The sequence below is a fragment of the Hemicordylus capensis genome, chromosome 2, assembly GCF_027244095.1.
Source record: "Hemicordylus capensis ecotype Gifberg chromosome 2, rHemCap1.1.pri, whole genome shotgun sequence".
NCBI classification, from domain to species: Eukaryota; Metazoa; Chordata; class Lepidosauria; order Squamata; family Cordylidae; genus Hemicordylus; species Hemicordylus capensis.
Window position 1 is genome coordinate 216,700,892 of NC_069658.1, and position 20,175 is coordinate 216,721,066.

Below are 20,175 nucleotides of genomic sequence, written 5' to 3' on the forward strand. Positions count from 1 at the left end.
ATTGTTTTTCTAGTGCACCCCATCGCTGCCTTCCTTGGGTGCTGTGTTGAAGGAGGGAGCAGCCGTCCTGTTGGGCTAATGAGGCACTCTGCTGAGGGGCGGCCTTTCATGAGGCAAGGTGACACTGTTGCCTCAGGTGGCAGATTCTTGGAATGCCAGCAGGTTGGCAAGATGCCGCCCGCCCCCGCCGCCATCGGAGCAGCTCTTCTGACTGAGCAGACCCTTGCAAGCTTGCAACCTCACACATCTTGTCAAGCTTGCAAGAAGCACAAGGAGAGAAGAGGCTGCTGGGAACTTCCCCTCCTCCCTGTCTCCTGTGCCACTTTCCAAGCTTGCAAGGGGGCTGGCCCCACCAGGGATGTGAGGCAGGGCAGTATGTTGTGCTGTAATCCCTTAGGCCACCATGGCTTTGCTGATGCTCAGAAAAGATCCAGTCTGGCCTTCCTCCTGAGCTGGCCTTGCCCAGCAAGAAATCTGGCACTCTCCTCTCTGCCTCCTGCACATCTCTCTTCATTTCAGAAGCATCCATTGAAATCCATGCCCATCTTTTCCCTCCCTCCTTCCCTGCCTCTCCTCTCTGTCCCTGGCTTCTTCCCTCCCCTCTTTCCCCCCATTGCGACTTTATCACCGTGATCGATTTTGCTCAGGCAAGCATAAACATCAGTTAATAAAGTAATCGGCGCAGGGGGCATCTGGGTCCAGCGGGCGCCACCCTTTCGGGTCAGCCCCTGAAGACAGCCGTGGAGCAGCTGATCTTATGGGGGGTGGGGATCTCAGCAGCTCTCTCCTCTCCCCGCCCCGCCCCACCCCACTGAATAACAAGATCCCTTTCCACCTGGTTAACCAGTTGCCTTTGGGGTTCGCCCCACACAAAGATTGACACAAAGCCCCAAGGGTGAATGAGCCCACATAAAGCACTGTTTGCAAAACAAAAAAAACCAAAAAAACGGGCCATGTATTGGAGCACCAGGATGTGAATGCATTCAAGGCCCTGAGCAGCTGGGAGAATGCTACTGCCGTTCCCTGCCCCGCTGCGGATTTGGAATCAGGAGTAAGACTCCTGCACAGAACAAGACCAACAGTTGGTTTACAAAGCCACTGCAAGCACACTGTGGGGAGTTGCTTCTCTGGAAGCAGTGGGCTGGATTTGTCTCCCCTGCCCTGCTCATTTACTTCCCCATCATTGACCCTTTGCAAGTGACCATTTATCTTCCTCATCCTCACTCCATCTGACTAGGACAGAAATCCCCAAATTGTGAGCTCAGGGCACTGGAGTTGGCCTTGGCCTTTTGAAAAAAAGGGGAATTCTTATTATCTATGATGAGGAATACCACCTAAAGGCACGGTGGGGAAGTAACCTGACTAGAGGGCAGGAGGCTGTTGGTTTGAATCCCTGCTGGTGTGTTTCCCAGAATATGGGAAACTCCGATATCGGGCAGCAGCAATAGAAAAAAGTGCTGAAAGGCATCATCTCATACTGCATGGGAGGAGGCAATGGTAAACCCCTCCTGTATTCTGCTAAAGAAAACCACAGGGCTCTGTGGGCGCCAGGAGTCAACACCGACTTGTCGGCACAACTTTATGATTAGGAATATCTATAGAATACATTTCAACAAAAAGGTTCTCAAAGTATTACGAATATCTCTATATTGCTTTTCATCAAAAGTTCCCAAAGCAGTTTACATAGGTATGTATGTATGTATGTATGTATGTATGTATGTATACATAATGTTTTTAAAATGGCTCCCTGTCCCCAAAGGACTCACAATCTAAAAAAGAACCATAAGATAGACACCAGCAACAGCCACTGGAGGGATGCTGTGCTGGGGACGGAGAGGGCATGAGCGAAAGAACCAGCTGGTTCCCTTTCCCCAAAGGGCTCACAGTCTAAAAAGAAATCCAAGAGAGACACAGGCAAGAGGCACTGGAAATAAGCTGTACTGGGTTCAACAGGGACAGGTGGGAGGGGATCTCAGAGGTCTTCTAGTCCAACCCTGCTGCTCAGCACAGAAAACATTTTCAAGGGAAGCCAAATGAGTTTCTAGAAGGCAAAAGAAATGCCTCAGCAGTGGGGGAGGTCCCAAGAGCTCAAAGCACCTGCCCATAACAGTGGCTGCTTGTTCTGTGTCTGTATGATGCCCTGTTCTAGTCTGGCCTCCTTCCAATCAGTTGGCGCTAGGAGTGAGTACACAGGAACATAGCAACATAGGAAGCTGCCTTCTACTGAGTCAGACACTTGGTCCATCTAGTTCAGTATTGTATGCACAGACTGGCAGCAGCTTCTCCAAGGTTGCCAGCAGGAGTCTCTCTCAACCCTATCTGGAGGTGCCAGGGAGGGAACTTAGAACCTTATTCAGGTAAGCAGGCAGATGCTCTTCCCAGAGTGGCCCCATCCCCTAAGTGGAATGTCTTACAGTGCTCATATGCAGTCTCCCATTTGAATGCAACCAGGGCAGACCCTGCTTAGCAAAGACCAGCTACCCTGCTACCATAAGACCAGCTCTTCTCCCATTCTGTTCTGTCTGTGTTGGGTGTTACTGGATCAGGCAATCACAGCAGAATTATCCTCAGAGCAGGCTGCCTGTCACACCTCTGCATGTGTCTTGGATTGCATGCAACCATGGTCTCATCCAGCAAGGCAGTTCTTACATACTTATGGTATCCTAGCCAGAGTGTGAAAATGACTGTGGGCACGATAGTTTTATCCATAAAGCTGGGGAATTCTGCGCAGCGTCATTTGGCCATCGAGACCCCCCTTTCTACTGTAGGGTTTAAAATCAAGACCACATCTTGTCCTTACTTCTTCCTAGTAATGTCTGGAGTAGCATCATTCTGATATCGGGCTGTGCTCCGCCCCCCTCCAGCTAGCCTATTATGCATGTTGGGGCAAGGTTCTGTTTGATGTCATCCTGTCATGCACTGGGTTCGACTGGACTTCAGCAGGAGAGACACAGTGACGGGGGAGAGCTCCCCCTCCATCTCACTCCAAATGCCCAATTGGACCTGTGGACTGCAGACTGTGGGGGCTAAGTAGCCACTGTGCAGCTGGGGGAGGGGGAGGGTTGGGGACTGTTGCCTGTCTTCCCTTGTCTGTCTGTCATTTGGTCTTTTCTTTTTTATCATGTTTGTTTTGTCTTCCTCTTCCCTTTCCCACTCTCATTTCCTCTCCTGTCTCCTCTTCTGTACTTTCCTCACCATTGTCCTCTACCTCTCCTGTTCCATCCCATGATCTGCTCTCTCCCCTCTCTTTCCCTTCCCACAATCTCCTCTTTTCTATTCCTTCCCATGATCTCACCCTGTCTTCTCCTTTCCCCTCTCCTCTTCCCTCCCCTCTTTCCCTTTCCACTATCTCCTCTCCTCCTTCCCTTCCCACTATCTCTCCTCTCTTCTCTCCCTTCCCACTATCTCCTTTTCTCTCTTCCTTCCCATGATCTCACCCTCCCCTCCCCTTTCTCCTTTCCACAATCTCCCTTCTCCTCTCTCCCTTCCCACAATCTCTTCTCTCTTCTTTCGCATATCTCACCCTCTTCTCTCCTCTCCTTTCCCCTCTGCTCTCCTCCTTCCCTTCCCACAATCTCTTCTCCCCTCCCCTTTCCCTTCTCACTATCTGTTCTCTCCTCTCCTCTTTTCCTTCCTGCAATTGCCTCCTCTCTTATTTCCCATGATTTCACCCTCTCCTCTCCTTTCCCCTCCCCTCTCCTCTTTTCCTTCCCACAATCTCCTCTCTTCTCCTCTCCCCTTTCCCTTCCCACTATCTGTTCTCTCCTCTCCTCTTTCCATTCCCACAATTGCCTCTTCTCTCTTCCTTCCCATTACCTCACCCTCTCCTCTCCTCTCCTTTCCCCTCCTCTCTCCTCCCTCCCTTCCCACAATCTCCTCTCCTCTCTTCTCCTCTCCTCTTTCCCTTCCCACTATCTGTTCTCTCCTCTCCTCTTTCCATTCCCACAATTGCCACTTCTCTCTTCCTTCCCATGATCTCACCTCTCTTCTCCTCTCCTCTTTCCCTTCCCACAATCTCCTCTCCTCTCTTCATTCCCCCTCCCTTTCCATGATCTTCCACCCCTCCCCTTCTCCACAATGCCCCCTCCCACTGCAGTAGACATTAAGGAGACTAAGGTGTTGCCTTGGCCACCGCCGGTAGGACAACTCACAGGGACAGAGGAAGCCCTAGATCCAGAAGGTGATGTCTTGTTTTAACCCTCCCCTTTCTCAGTTTGCCATCAATCTGCCTTCGCCCTTCTGGAATCTTCTTCTCCCCGTTTTCCTTCTTGAGGTCATGGGACCTGGTTATGGTGTCCTTTTCTGGAGCTGCAGTTACTTGCTTCCAGCTTGGGGTGGTGGCAGAGTTGCTGTCTGTTTTATAGAGAGAGGTTTAAAGAAGTGACAGGCAGAAATTCCAGAAGTGTGCTATCCCCCATCAGTACATCTCCATCTGAGGCACCAGCTGCACCTGTTGAATGTCCATACATCATGCAGCTGCAAAAGGCACAGAGCAGGGCTGACCAACCTGAGGCTCTTCAGCTGTTGTTGGACTACAGCTCCCATCATCCACTGATGCGGTTGCAATCTAACAGCTGGAGTGCCTCAAGTAGGCCAGCCTTGACTCTAGAAATGGTGGCAACACATGGGCCCCTGTAGATAGGAACATACAGAATGTAAGCCTATGTACAAAAATTGAAAATCCCGTTGTACTTCTAAAAGAACTGAGTCATGGTTCTGAAGAAAACCTGAGCCTGGACATGGACCAGATCAGCGTTGACTTTTGAGGTTTATTTGGATTGAATTTTCTTCTTGAGGAAATATATGTGCCCTGTTTTTATGTATCTGCTTCCCACAGTGGGGGCAGGGAACACACATTCCATTTGTGGACGTCCTAAGAGAGCCCAGGAAGAGGAGAGAATTGGGCACAACGACTGGGTCGCCTCCAGTGCTCCCTCTAACTCCCTTCCAGATGTTGTTGACTACAATTGACAGAATCCCCAAGCAAAACCTACTTCACAGGGTTGTTATGAGGAGAAACCTAAGTATGTAGTACACCGCTCTGGGCTCCTTGGAGGAAGAGCGGGATATAAATGTTGTTAATAATAATAATAATAATAATAATAATAATAATAATAATAAGAAGAAGAAGAAGAAGAAGAAGAAGAAGCAAGATCAAGAACCTGGAAGAGAAAGAACCTTACAAATACTTGGGCATTCTCCAGGCTGATAACATCGCACACACTGAAGTTAAAAGAAAAATTGGAAGTGAATACATCAGGAGAGTTAGAAAAATCCTCAAGTCCAAACTCAATGGCGAGAACACCATACAAGCCATAAACACCTGGGCTATACCTGTTATCAGATACACTGCAGGAATAATAGACTGGACCCAGGCAGAGCTAGAGACACTAGATCGTAAGATCAGGAAAATCATGACCATCAATCATGCTCTGCACCCCTGCAGTGATGCAGATAGGCTATATCTCCCTCGCAGCTCAGGTGGAAGAGGAATGCTGCAAGTCCATCAAACAGTAGAGGAGGAGAAAAGAGGCCTTGAAGAATATATCAAGGACAGTGAAGAAGATGCACTTCAAATGGTCAATAACGCGAAACTATTCAACACAAATGAAAGAAAGCAGGCCTACAAGAAAGAACAAGTCAAGAACCGAGCAGAAAAATGGAGAAATAAGCCCCTGCATGGTCAATATTTGCACAATATAAGTGGAAAATCAGACATCACCAAGACCTGGCAATGGCTTAAGAATGGCAACTTGAAGAAAGAAACTGAGGGTTTAATACTGGCTGCACAAGGACAGGCACTAAGAACCAATGCAATAAGAGCAAAAGTCAAAAAATCAACCACAAACAGCAAGTGCCGCCTTTGTAAAGAAGCAGATGAAACCGTGGACCACCTAATCAGCTGTTGTAAAAAGATCGCACAGACTGACTACAAACAAAGGCATGACAAAGTAGCAGGGATGATACACTGGAACATCTGCAAAAAATACAAGCTACCTGTAGCCAAAAATTGGTGGGACCATAAAATTGAAAAAGTGGAAGAAAATGAAGATGTAAAAATATTATGGGACTTCCGACTACAAACAGACAAACATCTGCCACACAATACACCAGATATCACTGTAGTCGAGAAGAAAGAAAAACAAGTCAAAATAATCGACATAGCAATACCAGGGGATAGCAGAATAGAAGAAAAAGAAATAGAAAAAATCACCAAATACAAAGATCTACAAATTGAAATTGAAAGGCTGTGGCAGAAAAAGACCAAAATAATCCCAGTGGTAATTGGCGCCCTGGGTGTATTTCCAAAAGACCTTGAAGAGCACCTCAACACCATAGGGGCCACAGAAATCACCATCAGCCAATTACAAAAAGCAGCTTTACTGGGAACAGCCTATATTCTGCGACGATATCTATAACAATTGACAATAAAATTCAGCCATCCCAGGTCCTTGGGAAGGACTCGATGTCTGGATAAAACAAACCAGTCAATAACACCTGTCTGACTGTGTAAACAAGAAATAATTTTAAAAAGGCATGGCAGCTGGGGATTCTGGGAGTTGAAGTCCTCAACATCTGGGAGTCCCTGTTAGAGGGAACACCGGTATCCTCTTCCTGTGCCCCTCACTGGATGGAAGCCAGTGGGCTTTTTCTAAGCCTTCAGAGGACATAAGCCTTCAGGCATACATGGCAGGTTGTAAATCCCGAACATCATCATCATCATCATCATCATCATCATTATTATTACATTTATGTCCCACTCTTCCTCCAAGGAGCCCAGAGTGGTGTACTACATACTTAAGTTTCTCTTTCACAACAACCCTGTGAAGTAGGCTAGGCTGAGAAAGAAGTGATTGGCCCAGAGTCACCCAGCTAGTCTCATGGCTGAATGGGGAGTTGAACTCAGGTCTCTCAGGTCCTAGTCCAGCACTCTAACCACTACACCACGCTGGCTCTCTTTGAACATGAATCGATGCAACCACACTTGAGCTGTGGGGTGGGATTGCAGGGGGGATGATCGCCCCTGAAATCTTATCAACCTTCTTTCAGCATGCAGGTACACACAGGAGAAATCTATTCCTCCTGAAAGATTGAGAACTCAGATGAACTCGAGAGCCATATCTTGGCATTTTCCTTCCCTGCCAGTCCCTCACGTTCTCTCTCTCATTCACATATCTTTGTGTCTCCTCCTTGCTGATCACACATAATTCATCTCCATGACAGCCAGGTTGCATGCAGAGGCCTGGCGCGTAGCATGTTCTGGGGACCAGTAGCTCCTGTGTGTTTCCTTTCCCGGCCACAAATCCCCCCTTCCTAGTTTAATTTGAACAATTCAAACATATCAATTTCTTGCTGCTGAAAGTAGTAATGTAACATAGACACATAGGAAGCTGCCTTATACCGAGTCAAAACACTGGTCGTCTAGCTTTGTACTGTCTACCCAGACTGGCAGCAGCTTCTCCAAGGTTACAGGAAGGAGTCTCTCTCAGCTGTATCCTGGAGAAGCCAGGGAGATAACTTGGAAACTTCTGCATGCAGATGTTCTTCCCAGAGTGGCCCCATCTCCTAAAGGGAATATCTTACAGTGCTCACACATGTCTCCCATTCAAATGCAAACCAGGGCAGATCCTGCTTAGCAAAGGGGATAATTCATGCTTGCTACCACAAGACTAGCAATCCTCCCATAGACTAGCTCTCCTCAGAACAGTCATTCTCAGTTGCTTCACTACAAACGAGTTTCTTTTCTATCTGCTTAATCAGGATAATCTTATTTTGTAGGGGTTTTTTCCCCAAGTAGAGTTTTTAAAACAAACATTTGCAAAGCTGTATACATATGAGGACTGTGCCAAGTATTTTCCTGTGGCAATCTTCAGACCCAACGTTGCAACATTTTCCTGTTACAATGTCCAGATCGGCTTATGGGGCAGGTGGTTAAAAAAATGTCCTAGGTGAAAGGATGACAGCCTACTTCAGATGGAAGATTTTGGGGTGCTGTTAAAGGGTAGTAAAGGAAGGGAAGGAGCAGGGCCAATCCACTCTGCCTCGACAGCAGCTATAAAAACTGGCAGTCAGCTCCAGACATCTGCTGGAGCAACGTTCATCTCCTGCTACTGCATCCAGCTCTCTTGATTGCCTGCTTGGAGCTAATCCTAATCCCCTTTCCTCTTGGAGCTGCCCGTCCCAGATCCCTGCAGAAGCATTGCCTTGGCCTTAAACAGGATGATTATTTGGTGTATGTTTCTACCGTGTGTGGCAGGGCAGGGTTGCTATTTAGATTCCTATCCATCATTTTGGGTGGTCTCTGTCTAGCGCCCAACCCTCCACCCTTTCTAATGGCACCCTCACTCTTCGGTCCCTTCCTTTCCCTCTCCTCCCCTCACAGTGCAGTTTGAGACCCCTGAGTGGGAACGAACCTCCTCGGCCTCCTTGTCTTCCGCACACAAAGAGCGTTGGCACCAGCCAAAGCACCTAACCGGGAGTTCCAAGTTCAGCCGGTCACAAAGTCCTGAGCACAGCTTACCCATCGCTGAGTGCGTGGATCCCTCCTTGCCGCTGGATCAGCAGGCGTAAGTAAAGGGGGCATCTGAGAGGGGTGCATGACAGTGTGTGTGTGTGTGTATTGAAACAATGGGTCAGCAAGTCACAACCACTATGTGAAACTGCTATGACTCCTACCAGAGCCAGGGGCGATGGGAGTTCACTGGGGTTGATTCCTTATCCGTAAGGGATTCAAAGTAGGCTGCCACCACCAATTTTAGGGAAAGTGGATGTAGGAAAACCCACTCTCCTTATCAGGTTCCTAGTGGGGTAAAGGGGCGAAGCCCTGCCTAGAAGGGGCCAAGCCATCCTAGGCCTCCAGAGTCATGTGATTAAGGCAGACCCCAAATGAAGAGCAGCATACTTCACTGTGACACACTTTCCTGTGACACTCTATGGATGTGAAAGATGGACTTTGAAGAAGCAAGATAGAAAAAGCATTGACGCTTTTGAACTTTGGTGCTGGAGAAGACTTTTGAGGATACTATAGACAGCCAGGGAAACAAACCGATGGATCAAAATGGTTTTAATTGTTTTTGAATTGTTTTTATATTGTTTTTAGCACTGTGTTTTGAATTGTGTGTTTCTATGTCTTTTTAAAAATTGTACACCGCCCAGAGCCTCTGGATGGGGCAGTTTATAAATGTAATAAATCATCATCATCATAATCGAACAAATTAATCCAGAATTTTCACTTGAGGCACAAATGACCAGGCTCAAACTATCATACTTGGGACACGTTCTGCGAAGAACCAGCTCCCTTGAGAAGTCCATAATGCTGGGAAAAGCTGAAGGCAAGAGAAGAAGATGACGAGCAGAAGCAAGGTGGATGGACTCGCTGACGACAGCAATGAATGCACCGCTTAGAGACCTTAAAGGCCAAGTTGAAGACAGATCATCCTGGAAAGAATCTATCTATGTGGTCGCTAATTGTCTACACCAACTGGATGGCACTTCATCGATCAATCACACTTCACCAACCATGGTTTGTTATTAGATTAAAAGAAAAAGGTGTGCAATAAGATCAATGGTCTTTTCATAAAACAGGTTGTAAGAGAAAGTTTTCATGAACCTGGCAACGCAAATTGCAAGCAATCAGAAAAGAAAAATTACTTCCCTCGCATGTCTAACTGACTTGGTCCTAACTTATTACTCACAGGCTGTGGCCTTCCCATGTCCCCAGCAGCTCAGCCTGCTACTTCCTCAGGGCCCTCCTGAGGCAGACTAACAGACAAACTAAAGCAGGCCGCTTTCCAGACTAGCTGCTCAACAGCAGCAAAATGCCTCCGTTCAGGCAAGTCTCATTCAAAACGTAAACAGCAGGGGGAGCAGTCCTGTGGAAACACACAACCCGAAAAAGCAGCAACTTCCTTACACCGGATATACGACGTCCTAGCTCTAGATTGCAGCGATTAAATTCGAAACAAGGCGTTGGGAATGTGAGCGGCACCCTGCTGTCCGCGTAGAGACTGCGGTGTCACAACGCAGGAAGTGTGGAAGCACACTTCAGAGATCCGCCATGACCCCGTTGCAGGGTGTAATCTGGAAAGTGCGCTGGTGGCTGAGCCAGAAATCCTTGCCCCGTGCTCTGGATTGCTCCCTTGATTTGAACTTCCTGGGCTCCCCCCCCTTTTTTTTAAGAAAAGACCCTCTAAGGGAGTTGCTCTAAGGGAGGCCTAGCCCTCCCTCTAAGCCTTACCATCACACCAAAACATATTGGTCTACCAATGCCTTTCAGAAAGTGACAACCAGCTGATACTTTATGGCATGTGGACTAGGCTTCTACTCTTACCACCACTAGGCATTACTCTTACCACCAAGAAATACCTCCTAACGTCTCACCTGAATCGGCTTCTTCTTTCCTCCCACTGGTTCTAGACCTGCCTTCAGCAGTGACAGAGAACCAGTCTGTTCCTTCTCCTATGTGCTACTCTTCCGATATTTGAAGACTGCTCTCATATCTCCCATAAGTCTTCAGATTAAACAAAAGGCCATGGTGGCATGGGGATGATGGGAGTTGTAGTCCAACAACATCTGAGGACCCAAGGCCTCTGAGAACCTCTGGTTTAGGGATAGGTTAGAAACCCTTGAATTTTGCTCGCCCTTCTTAAAGTAACTTTCCCCCCCTTTGCTGTCCTGTGTTTCTCTTTTAATTATTTTTGTCCACGTCATTTTTCTCGTTAGCTGCTTTATTGACAAAATTATCGGAAAAGCGGTGGATGAACGGATTTCAGTAAATTGTCATTCCACAGCCACAGAAAATCCTCAACTGATGGACGTGGAGGGAGAGGTTGAAGCCAGATATCAGTCCCCCCACCTTTTGAATTGATATTCAGTGCCGCATGTCCATTACGGTCATTTGGCATTGATTTTCCTTTGCGGGGGCTCTGCGCTGTATTTCCCTCCCGTTAGTGGTGTCAAGCAGCCTATCGGAAAGGTGGCATGGTGATAACTTTTTAAAAGGTGAATAAAATGCTACTGGGCCTGCCTTGCAGGACTGTTGCGGGAAGGCATGTAGCAGAGCTACACAGAACTGTGCCTATGTGTCTATGCTGTTTGAATCCTTCAGGACCACAGACTCTTTGATCCTGCATTTAAAGCACTCCAGGATCTAAAGTTTCCCTTACCTTTCTGCTTCCATTGCCCACTACCAATTCCAGGACCTTCTTCCCAGCAGCTAGCTAACTGCCTTAAGATCTGCTCCTGCTCCCTTAAATGACTTTGCTCTCCCTACCTTGCTGCCTCTTCTACCTGACACACTCTTTAGGAGCCCTGTAGATCTTTGTCCTTTAAGTGACTCAACCCTTTCTGTCCCTTATGCCTGGAACTCTCTCCCATAGATCTCTTGCTTGCTAAAACAATTATTTCCTTGCTCGCTGGGCAAAACCCCTGCTAACTGGGCAAAGAAGCACCTTTTTAACGTGGTGATTCTCTTTATTTAGCAGGGGGAGAGTAACTGGCCCTCTCCACCCCCAGCACAGCATCCCTCCAGTGGCTGTTGCTGGTGTCTATCTTACATTTCTTTTTAGATTGTGAGCCCTTTGGGGACAGGGTTCCATCTTATTCATTTATGTAAACTGCTTTGGAAACGTTTGTTGAAAAGCGGCATATAAATACTTGTTGTGGTTGACTTCCATTCTCCCTTGCTGCCCTTTATGCCTGCAACCCCACTGCTGCATTAAGTAACTCTCCCCTTTCTCTCTTTCTGCCCCTGTGCAGTCTTTCTGTGCATGACTGCACAGCCCTTGTAAATAAGTAACAGAGAAATTAGTAGAGAAACAGGCCCAAAGAGCATCAGTTTGGTCTGGCAATAGAATCGTGTCTGAGCAAGCCACTCTGGTTGCAGGCACACATGAAACCGTGCGAGGGTTGACCCCAGTTCATCTTTATCTGCCCCACAGGTGGTTCCATGGTACGATCAGCAGAGCCGATGCCGAGGCCCTCCTGACTCTCTGTAAGGAGGGTAGCTACCTGGTCAGGAACAGCGAGACCAGCCGAAATGACTACTCCCTCTCACTCAGGTAAGAGGTCAACTGGCCCTTCCTTTCCTCTTTTCTCCCTCTTTATTTTTTGCGGGGGGGGGAGTGGGGAGGGCTGGTTGCTTTTAATATTTCTTGTAAGCCTCATGAGTGTGTTTAATGAAGAGACGGGATATGGTGCTGTTGGTTTAAAAAAAATAGAATCCTAGAATTTTAGAGTTAGAAGGGACCTTAGAGCAGGGATTCTCAACGTTGGGTCCCCAGATGTTATTGGACTTCAACTCCCATAATCCCCAGCCCCAGTGGCCTTTGGCTGGGGATTATGGGAGTTGAAGTCCAATAACATCTGGGGACCCAACGTTGAGAATCCCTGCTTTAGAGGTCTTCTAGCCCAACCCACAGCTGAGTGCAAGAAACTGCCACAGCATCCCTGACAGATGCTATACATCCCTGTCCAGCCCCTGCCTGAAAACCTCCAGCAAAGAGCCCACCACAGTTTAAGGCAGACTGTTCCACTAGCGAACAGCTTTTCCAGTTAAGAAATTCCTCCGGATCTCTAGCCTGAATCTGCTTCCTTGGAATTCATAGAACGATAGAGTTGAAAGGGACCCTAGATGCAGGGCTGGTGCCAGATAACTTTGTGCCCTAAGCAAGGCTAAGTACTTGCACACACACACACCCCAAAATTGTGCCCTATACTCTGTGCCCCTCTGAGGTCTACGCCCTAGGCGGCTGCCTAGTTGGCCAAATGGTAGCACCAGCCCTGCCTAGAGGTCTTCTAGTCCAATCCCCTGCTCAGTGCAGGAAACTGCTACAGAATCCCTGACAGAAGGCCATCCAGAAGGCCTCTATTTGAAAACCTCCAGTCAAGGCTAATCCACTACTTCATGAGGCAGACTGTTCCACTGTCCAACAGCACCTACTGTTAGGAAATCCTTCCTAATGTCTAGCCTGAATTGGCTTCCTTAGAGTTCCAACCTATTGGCTTTAGTCCTCAGGTTCTACAGAGAACAAATACTCTCCTCCTCTTATGTGAAGGCCTTTCAGTTATTTGAAGACAGTTCTCACATCTCCCTTTAGGGTGGGAGGCTAAACTTACCTAGCTCCATCAATTGTTTCTCATAGGACTTGGTTTCCAGACCCGTCACCATTTTGGTTCCCTCCCCAACCCATTCCAGTTTATCAACATCCTTCTGCTAACTGAGCAAAGAGGCGCCTTTTAAAAGTGGTGATTCTTTTTAAGAATTCTTTTTCAGAATCACCATCAGCAACGTGAAAGATTTCTCTTTAAAATTAGGATGGCACAATCGCCTGAGGGCAGGGGACGTTTGAATGTGGTTGAGGCTGAGCTCCATAAAGTTGTGGCCATATTATTTTGGCCTCAAAAAAGGCTAATTCCACCTTTTTAAAGTGGATCAGGGGGAGAGCAACTGGCCTTATCCATCCCGCAGCACAACGCCCCTCCCGTGGCTGTTGCTGGTGTCTCTCTTATGTTTCTCTTTTAGATTGTGAGCCCTTTGGGGACAGGCAGCCATTTTCTTTCTTTCTTTACACACACACACACACACACACAAATCTTTATTTATATCTACATCAACCGCTTTGGGGACTTTTGTTGAAAAGCAGTATATAAATATTTGTCGTATTCGTCTTTTTAAAAATTACTAAATGAACACACATACCAAGTAAGCACAATTAGAGCCGCACCCTAAGATAGGCGAAAGGGCTTCCAGGATAGATACCCAAAAGGGTTGAGTTCAAAAACATAGAATCCTAGAACGCTGGAGATGGAAGGGACCTTGGAGGTCTTCTAGTCCACTCCCTCTCAGGGCATGAAGCTGCTATTGGATCCCTGGCAAGTGTCTGCCCAGCCTCTGTCTGAAAACCTTTCCTTTCCCCCTCCTTCTTCTCGAAATTAAGTAGCAGCTGATCTGCCTCCCTTCTTCTGCTAGGCTGCCTCTAGCACCACTGTGCCCAGAGGAGCCCAGTTGCATCCATGCTGGTGCTCTTGGGTCATGCCAGGTGGAAAGGACAAGGGGTGAGGAATTGGGTTATTATGGGATGCCCCCTGGAGGCACCCAGCTCAGAGCAGACCAGCCTCCCTGCTTTCACCCTCTTAAATATTTGATATCTGGCTCTGGAGCAAGACAGCCACGGGGTGGGAGGGGGAGAGCCGTGCTTGTTGATCTGCACACGCAAGTGATAAAATATTCATTCCAGCATCTTTGGGCCGTCACCTCTACAGCCATGACTCAATATGTACCAACAACACATTTGTGACCCCCGCTCTGGCACGCGAGAGGCAAAGGCTGATGGGAGCAGTCGTGAGGCAGTGTGGGATAGTGGTTAGGGCGTTGGGTGTATGCTGCAGAGATCAGCAGGATTCTGTTCTACTCTGTGAACCACTCAGATTTTTATACGGAGGGCTATCTAAATAAAGCTTGTTTATTATTGTTGGTGTTTGTTTGTTTGTTTGTTTGTTTGTTTGAAATATTTGTATGCCACCCAAAACTTGTTTCTCTGGGCGGTTTACAATTAAAATCATTTAAAACATTAACTCAAATAACAATTAAAATCATTTAAATGAGTAAAAACATTTAAAACCCAGTATTAAAATTATTTAAAACTATCAATCTAATTAAAAGCCTGGGTGAATAAATGTGTCTTCAGTGCCTTTTAAAAAGTTACCAGAGATGGGGAGGCTCTTATTTCAACAGGGAGCGCATTCCAAAGTCCAGGGGCTGCAACAGAGAAGGCCCGTTCCTGAGTAGCCGCCAGATGAGTTATTGTTCCCTGGGTTCAGATTGTATTGGTTGGCCTTGAGCTGGCCATGCTCTCTCAGCTTAACCTACCTTGCAGGGTTGTTGTGAGCTAAAAAGGTATATGCTGCCCTGAGCACTTTAGAAAAGGGGCAGGATTTTTAAGAACATAAGAAGCTGCCATCTACTGAGTCAGACCCTTGGTCCATCTGGCTCAATATTGTCTACTCTGACTGGCAGCAGCTCTCCAAGGTTTCAAGCAGGAGTCTTTCCCAGCCCTGTCTGTAGTTGCTGCAAGGGATTGAACCTGGGACCTTCTGCATGCAAAGCAGACGCTCTGCCACTGAGCTATGGCCCCCATCCCCAAAGAGGAATGCCTTACACTAGAGAGTGCTCACATGTAGTCTCCCATCCAAATGCAAACCATGGTGGACCCTTCTTAGCAAATGGGACACTTCATGCCTGCTACCACAAGACCAGCTCTCCTCCCTTACACCCCTACACATATTATGAACATATGAAGTTTTGGTGGGTGCTCTGGTCACCTCTCACTTAGATTACTGCAATGCGCTGTACTTGGGGCTGCCTTCGGAAACGGTCCGGAAACTGCAGCTAGTACAAAATAGGGCTGCAAGATTATTAACTGGGCCTGGACGTTTTGAGCATTTTATGCCAGTGCTTCATCAGCTGCACTGACTCCCAGTTCAAAGGGCTGGTTTGGGACTGGGTTACTTGAGAGAGCGGCTTGCGCAATAAGATCTTAAGATCTTCTTTGGAGGCCCTCCTCTGGGCGCCCCTGCCAAACGAGGTGAGGTGGGTGGCTACCAGGGAGAGGGCCTTTTTGGTGGTTGCATCCCGTTTATGGAATAGCCTCCCCAGTGAGGTTCGCCTGGCTTCGTCACTTTGTTCTATTATTATTATTATTATTATTACATTTATATCCCGCTCCCCCTCCAAGGAGCCCAGAGCGGTGTACTACATACTTGAGTTTCTCTTTCACAACAACCCTGTGAAGTAGGTGAGGCTGAGAGAGAAGTGACTGGCCTAGAGTCACCCAGCTAGTTTTATGGCTGAATGGGGATTTGAACTCGGGTCTCCCCGGTCCTAGTCCAGCACTCTAACCACTACACCACGCTGGCTCTCAGATGCCAGGTGAAGACCTTTTTGTTCACTCAGGACTTTTACATTTTGGTTTTCAAACTGGATTTTTAACTGATTTTAAGAGAGTTTTTTAATTGCTTTGTATGGGATTTTGTAGTTTCTCCCCCGCCCCCTTTTGGGCTGTTATGGGGCGGCTAACAAATGAAATTGTTGTTATTAATTTGCACAATTGGTGAGCTGCATAATAGATGAGAACAGTAGAACTTCCTAATTCTGCGCTAGGTATTTGAAAAATCTGAACCCACCTTGCGCTTCCTGTTCTCCAATCGATGCCTTCTGCACCCAAGAAAGAGGAGACCACAAAGCAGAGAGAGAGAGTCAGCAGCATTGGTTGGGGAGGCTGCTATAGCTCCGATGAAGCAGGGAGAGGAAAGCCAGCCACGGAGCACTGACCTTTTCGCCGCAGATTATGAGTCAGCTGCCTCTCTGTTCTCTTTCCCTGTCATGGCACTCGGGGATTCACCCCTAGGGAACAAGCCCAGGGCTGCGTACTCTCCTGACAGAGAGGCTGGCTGGAGCCCTGGTCAATCAGGATGGAGGAGCTCGGTTCTCTAGACGGGCCCCTTAGAGAGGGGTCAGTGGGAAAGGATCTGCTTCACGTGAGGAAAACCCCCAGGTTCAATCGCAGGCATATTCAACTGAAAGGACTTTGGGCAATGGAGCTAGGAGGTTTCCCTCTCTGCTTGGAACCTTGAAGAGCTGTGACTGATCAGTGTAGATATGGGGGGAAGCTATGAGTGGGACCTTGGCGGTCATCTAGTCCAACCCCCTGCTCAGTGTAGAAAACTGCTTCAGCATCTCTGACGGATGCCTGTCCAGCTTCTGTTTGAAAACATCTAGCAAAGGAGAGCCTGCCTGCCTGCTTATCTATCCCTTCTTGCCCGCCCTCCCTCCTTTCATTATTATTTATTTATTTGTTTGTTTGTTTGATTGATTGATTGATTGATTGATTGATTTCTATACTGTCCTTCCAAAAATGGCTCAAGGTGGTTTACACAGAGAAATAATACATAAATAAGATGGACCCCTATCCCCAAAGGGCTCACAATATAAGAAGAAACTTTTCTTTCTTTCTTTCTTTCTTTCTTTCTTTCTTTCTTTCTTTCTTTCTTTCTTTCTTTCCTTCCTCCCTCGCTTTCTCTTCCTTCCTTTCTTCCTTCCTTCTTTCCTTCCCTCCCTCCATATCTATCTATCTATCTATCTATCTATCTATCTATCTATCTATCTATCTATCTATCTACTCTGATTTTGCCAACCATTCCCATCTTCCTTCAATGCCCATGAGGACTAGAACCTTATTTACCAATCATATGAGCATAGCACCCCCAGTGCGGCCAACACTTTATAAAGTACCAATAAGAAGACAGGTCCGTGCCCTGAGATCTGCAGTCTAATGAGCCTGGGTTTGTTTTGTATGTTAAATGAAACCCGAGATTGTCAGTAGTCTGGATTTCATGCTCGCAGCACGTGGGACAACCTCACACCCCTGACTTTCCCCTCTCTTTCCCCCAGGAGCAGCCAAGGTTTCATGCACATGAAGTTCACCCGGACCAAGGAGAACAAGTTCGTGTTGGGGCAAAACAGTGCCCCTTTCGACAGCGTCCCAGAGGTCATCCACTACTACACGGCCCAAGAGTTGCCTGTCAAGGGAGCTGAGCACCTTTCCTTGCTCTATCCAGTTGCGGTCCAGACTTTGTAATGCAACGTGTGGCTGCAGAGGAAGAGGAGGAGCTGGTTTGATCCAAAGAAACTGGCCTGATGATTGTCTGGACTGCAGGAGGGGTCTCACTGGGGGTGACCCACAGACAATCTCTCCCCATCCCTTTGGGGTCCTTGCATTGAAGGGGAGGCTCATACGGTGCTCTCTCCTGTTTTCAAGCAATAATTCTGCTTCTCTTCCAATGGCCAAGCTGCCATCAGCCTGTTTTTCTTCCTTTGTGACATCCCCAGAGGTGTGGAGGAACTCTTTGACAGTTACCTGCTCTCCCTTGACATGCTGGAGAATGTCTCAGCTCAGCTCTTGCAAAGTTTATCTTGTTCTTAAGAATGGATGGGAAAGCGGAACTTTTGCCAAGGGCTCCCGAGCAAGCCAGGGGCTCAGACTGTGCAGTGGGGCTCCCGCTTGCCGTGCGGAGGCACTTTTGGGCTGTCCTAGCAGCTCACCTCTTGCAAAGGTGATCTTTCTCATCATATCTTGCAGAGGAGCAGAGCTCTTGCAAAGAGGTTGGGCTGAAGCACTTACCTTGTTCCCAGTTGAGGTTGCCCCGTTGTCTATTTATTTCAGATGTCAATCTCCCTGCAAAGTTCCTCCTCTCCCATATTGCCTTGGGATATGTGCATTCCGGGATCCCCATGTGTATTTGTTTTGCTTATCTAAATTGGCAGAGCAGCTGAGCTATTGCACCATGCTTTGTGTGGGGTCATTTTCCCATTCTCCCCATACTTGGGGTTTTCCTTTTAGGCCCACGTTAAGCCATCTTGGGCTGCTTTTTTAATCAAGATTGATGGGGGTGGGGGAGGGCGAGAAACAGATAATTTTTGCCTTGCACAATTTATAGTACCCTCCCTCCCCTTTATATAAAATGTGACATTTAGGAGGAAACCTAAATGTCCCAGAGCTGCTGTTGGTTCCCACCCAGATCTCCCTTCACTGGGGCCTAAACGTCATGATCCAGGGATCATGTGGCCACCCCCCAAATCAGCCCCCACCTCTTCCTCTTCTCCCCAACATGCAGCCATCGCAGCGAGTGGGGAGTGGGAGGAAATGTCGAAACATGGTGGCAGCATAGAGATGCATTTCCTCTTCCTCGGGGCCAAACTAAACCACCAGTTTGCAGAGTTGTTGTTTTTTCTGTTTCAAATCGTCGCAGCTGCAGCAAGAGGGAAGTCCCGGGTGGGAACTGGCTGGCACAGAAGGGGAGAGGTGACCCTTTGCCTCTACCGCCGTCCCAATCCGGATCGGGGCCTTCCCGCCCCCCGCAGCTGCAGGAGGGAAGCTACCATTGGCCCCAAAGGTTATGGGGCAGAGGAGGAGGAGATGGGGACTGTCTCCTTTGGCACCACCCCTGTAGCAACCATAACGCCCATTTCTGGCCCGAGACTGATGCTTCCGCCATCCCCGCCTCTCCAAAATCCGTGCCATGTCTCGTCATGTTTATCTGGGCGTCTGTGTGGGACTGTTCCCTTTGTCTGTCCCGTGTTCTGGTGCAATATATTCCCCCCTCCTGATGGTGTTGCCTTTGCATTAAACTCTAAAACATGGCCTTGTTTTCCACGTCTCTTCATTATCCCGAGGGTCCCTTGCCACCAAAGATGGAAGCGAGAGATGACATTCGCACTGAATTAATCAATGAACTGATTGAAAAGGCCTTTGACCAACGGAAAAGGTCTCTGATTCAATGAACCACAAGTTTTTTCAAGTATTATTTTAAAGACAAGGACTTCGGAAAGAAATTACAGAAGGCAGGTATCATCCAAGAAGAGGTATTGTCTCTGACACAGAAGGGAGTGCCTCTTCTGCAGTGAGGCTCGGTATGAGACGAGTGCAGATGGCAGGTACCATATGAGAAAAGGTATTTCCTCTCGCCCTGCTTCTTTGACACACAAGAGGGAACGTCTCTTCTAATACATCAAGGAAGAGGCATCTCTTCTTCTCTCATGTACAGGAGGGGATGCCTCTTCTAAAACGAGGCTTGCTGCCACACAGGTGAATATGACGTGCATCATTTTAGAAAAGGCATTCCTCCTTCACACATGCACACAAGGAATGCCTCTTCTAACACAAGGGCAGGTGGCAAGCACCATCTAAGAAGAGGCATTCCCCCTTCTCTCATATACAAAAAGGAATGCTTCTTCTAATACATGTTCAGACAATAAGCACCATCTTAGAACAATAAGCACCTTTTTTCATGCACACGAGGAAATGCCTCTTCTTAGATGACATGGGTGAGGAAGGAAGGAAGGAAAAAGAAAGAGAAACAAACAGAAAAGGAAGGAAGCAGGGAAGGCAAGAAGGGATAGATAGTCAGGCAGGCTCTCCTTTGCTGGATGTTTTCAAACAGAAGCTGGACAGGCATCCATTAGAGATGCTGTAGCAGTTTTCTACAAGGGGCAGGGGGTTGAGATGACCTCCAAGGTACCACTCATAGCTTCTCCCCATATGTACACTGATCAGTCACAGCTCTCCAAGGTCCCTGCCATGTATAAGAAGAGGTCTTGCCCCTCTCACACACATAAGG

At 47.7% G+C, this 20,175-nt stretch overlaps 1 protein-coding gene across 6 annotated transcripts in view; it reads left to right on the forward strand.

Annotated features, from left to right (window-relative positions):
- Positions 1 to 19,198, forward strand: part of SHD (Src homology 2 domain containing transforming protein D) — a 56,701-nt gene extending 37,503 nt beyond the window's left edge. For 4 of the 6 annotated variants that reach the window (XM_053292493.1, XM_053292492.1, XM_053292490.1 and 1 more), the window contains exons 5-8: positions 4,097 to 4,180; positions 8,384 to 8,567; positions 11,940 to 12,059; positions 17,450 to 19,198. In XM_053292493.1, the coding sequence (XP_053148468.1) occupies positions 4,097 to 4,180; positions 8,384 to 8,567; positions 11,940 to 12,059; positions 17,450 to 17,636 (575 nt within the window). In that variant the 3' untranslated portion in view covers positions 17,637 to 19,198. The remainder of the gene's footprint in view (positions 1 to 4,096; positions 4,181 to 8,383; positions 8,568 to 11,939; positions 12,060 to 17,449) is intronic. The other 2 variants (XM_053292494.1, XM_053292495.1) reach the window with 2 other exon arrangements.
- The last annotated feature ends 977 nt before the right edge of the window (positions 19,199 to 20,175 follow it).